General features: G+C 62.8%; 1 protein-coding gene across 1 annotated transcript in view; it reads left to right on the forward strand.

The window, feature by feature from the left end:
- Nucleotides 1-8: 8 nt before the first annotated feature.
- Nucleotides 9-2,426, forward strand: part of LOC104463884 (discoidin domain-containing receptor 2-like) — a gene marked incomplete at both ends in the record, with an annotated part of 2,787 nt that continues 369 nt past the window's right edge. The window contains 6 exons of the mRNA XM_010076429.1: nucleotides 9-246; nucleotides 368-430; nucleotides 573-691; nucleotides 1,191-1,401; nucleotides 1,802-2,025; nucleotides 2,120-2,256. Of these exons, the coding sequence (XP_010074731.1) occupies nucleotides 9-246; nucleotides 368-430; nucleotides 573-691; nucleotides 1,191-1,401; nucleotides 1,802-2,025; nucleotides 2,120-2,256 (992 nt within the window). The remainder of the gene's footprint in view (nucleotides 247-367; nucleotides 431-572; nucleotides 692-1,190; nucleotides 1,402-1,801; nucleotides 2,026-2,119; nucleotides 2,257-2,426) is intronic.

Genomic DNA, 2,426 nt, shown 5'->3' on the forward strand with positions numbered 1-2,426 from the left:
AGGTCCACTGCAACAACATGTTCGCCAAAGGGGTAAAGATCTTCAAGGAGGTGCAGTGCTACTTCCGCGCTGACACCAGCGAGTGGGAGCCCAGCGCCATCTCCTCCGTGCTGGTGCTGGCCGACGTGAACCCCAGCGCTCGCTTTGTCACCGTGCCCCTGCTGCACCGCATGGCCAGCGCCATCAAGTGCCAGTACTACTTTGCCGACGCCTGGATGATGTTCAGCGAGATCACCTTCCAGTCGGGTACCCGCTGCCATGAGCCCCACAGGGACCAGACCCTCCCGAGGGGGGGTTTCAAGGAGGGAGTGGGGTTGTGGAGCACCCACACCCCCCACCCTGATGCTCTCCTCTCCTCCCTTGCCAGACGCAGCCATGTACAACAACTCAGTGCCCCCCGCCGAGGCGCCAGTGGTGCCCACCACTTATGGTGAGGCATTGAAAAGCATGTCACCCTGAGCTGGGTGGGGAGATGCTCTGGGCGGGCTCTGCCCCATCCGATGGAGCAAAGGGGCGGGGGCTCTCCCCACACCCCAGAGTGACCAGTTCTTGCTGTCCCCTTCTCCTGCCAGACCCCATGCTCAAGGTAGACGACAGCAACACACGCATCCTGATCGGGTGCCTCTTCATCCGGGTGGCCATCATCGTCATCATTCTGTGGCGGCAGTTCTGGCAGAAGATGCTGGAGAAGGTGGGCAAGCATGGGGTGGCTGGCAAGGTGCCCGGGCAGTGGGCTTGTCCCCGGCAGGTTCTCCTGGGAGCTCAGCACAGGGAAAGTAGAGTCTGTGCAGGGGCTGAAGGTCCCCTCCCCTCCTCGGGAAGGTTGTGGTTTGCACCTTTCTCCCAGGCAAGGGGATTTAGCTGAGCAGGGCAGTGACTTTGGGACCTGCCTGCTTGTCCACCCCGAAGCTGAGCCGGGGAAGAGGAGCCTGAGGGGGTCTCACTGCAGCCCCCAACTAACCGAGCGCAGTCACAGAGGTGATGGAGCCAAACTCTTCTCCGTAGAGGCAGACAGTAGAAGTTGGGGACATGAGGGCAAATGTCTTCCCCAGGCGGGTGCTGCAGCCCTGGGACAGGGCACCAGAGAGGGGGGCTTACGGCTACAGTGCCACGGAGTGCAGGAGACCCCATCCTGCCAGCGCTGCAGAGACCCCCATCCCAGCTCTGTCCTCCCTTGTCCCCTCTCACAGGCGTCGCGGAGGATGCTGGATGATGAGATGACCGTCAGCCTCTCCCTGCCCAGCGAATCCAGTATGTTCAACCACAACCGCTCCTCCTCCTCCAGTGAGCAGGAGTCCAGCTCCACCTACGACCGTATATTCCCCCTGGGACCCGACTACCAGGAGCCCTCCCGCCTGATCCGCAAGCTGCCCGAGTTCACCCCGGGCGAGGAGGACACAGGTGAGAGCCGGGACACCCAGAGTGCTTTGAGCCACCCACCACACACTGAGCCCAGCACAGCCCCAGCTTGTGCCAAGCTCCAAACATTTTGGCACAGAGGGGTGGGGGGGATGCTGTATGAGCTCTTGTGCATCCCCCATCATCTTGGCATCTGTGGCCAAAAGCCATCCCTGCTGCCCACTGCAGAGCTGAGCTGTGTCCCCACCACCGTCCTTGGGATGCTCCAGTTTCTCTTCCTCAGTGGTGTGGGGCTTGGGCACTGGTCCTTGCTTGTCTGGTGCTCGGGGTTAGGTTGGTGCATTTGTTGGGAATCTGGGGAGGACGGGGACCTGCTGACTGGAGCATGAGCAGGGGCTGGGCAGGACACCCATGGCAGGGCTGTCCCTGCTGTCCCCTCCAGGCTGCAGTGGCCCTGTGAAGCCATCCCAGGCCAGCATCCCCGAGGGTGTCCCCCACTACGCCGAGGCAGACATCGTGAACCTGCAGGGCGTGACAGGTGGCAACACCTACTCGGTGCCGGCCCTCACCATGGACCTGCTCTCGGGCAAGGATGTGGCTGTCGAGGAGTTCCCCAGGAAGCTGCTGACCTTCAAGGAGAAGCTGGGGGAAGGCCAGTTTGGGGAGGTGAGTGGGAGCAGGGCTCAGGAAAGGCTCTTCCCGGGGACTGGGGGAGGCTGTCAGCTGGCAGAGGTGATGGCTGCCCCCTGCCCCCCTCCAGGTTCACCTCTGTGAGGTGGAGGGGATGGAGAAGTTCACGGGCAAGGACTTTGCCCTGGAGGGCTTGGATGCCAGCTCCAACCACCCCGTGCTGGTGGCTGTGAAGATGCTGCGAGCGGATGCCAACAAGAACGCCAGGTATGGGGCGGGGGGGTGCACTCACGCTGGCATCACTCCCCTCCTCCCAGCCAGAGCCCCCCCAGGAGAGCCAGGACACTTGAAAATGTCCCCTGCCTCTGGCAGCCAGGCGCTCGGTGCACCCACGAGGACCACACGTGTCTGAGCTGTCTGGGGATGCTGGGCTGCTG

Source organism: Pterocles gutturalis, unplaced genomic scaffold (genome assembly GCF_000699245.1).
Source record: "Pterocles gutturalis isolate BGI_N339 unplaced genomic scaffold, ASM69924v1 scaffold4521, whole genome shotgun sequence".
Lineage (NCBI taxonomy): Eukaryota > Metazoa > Chordata > Aves > Pterocliformes > Pteroclidae > Pterocles > Pterocles gutturalis.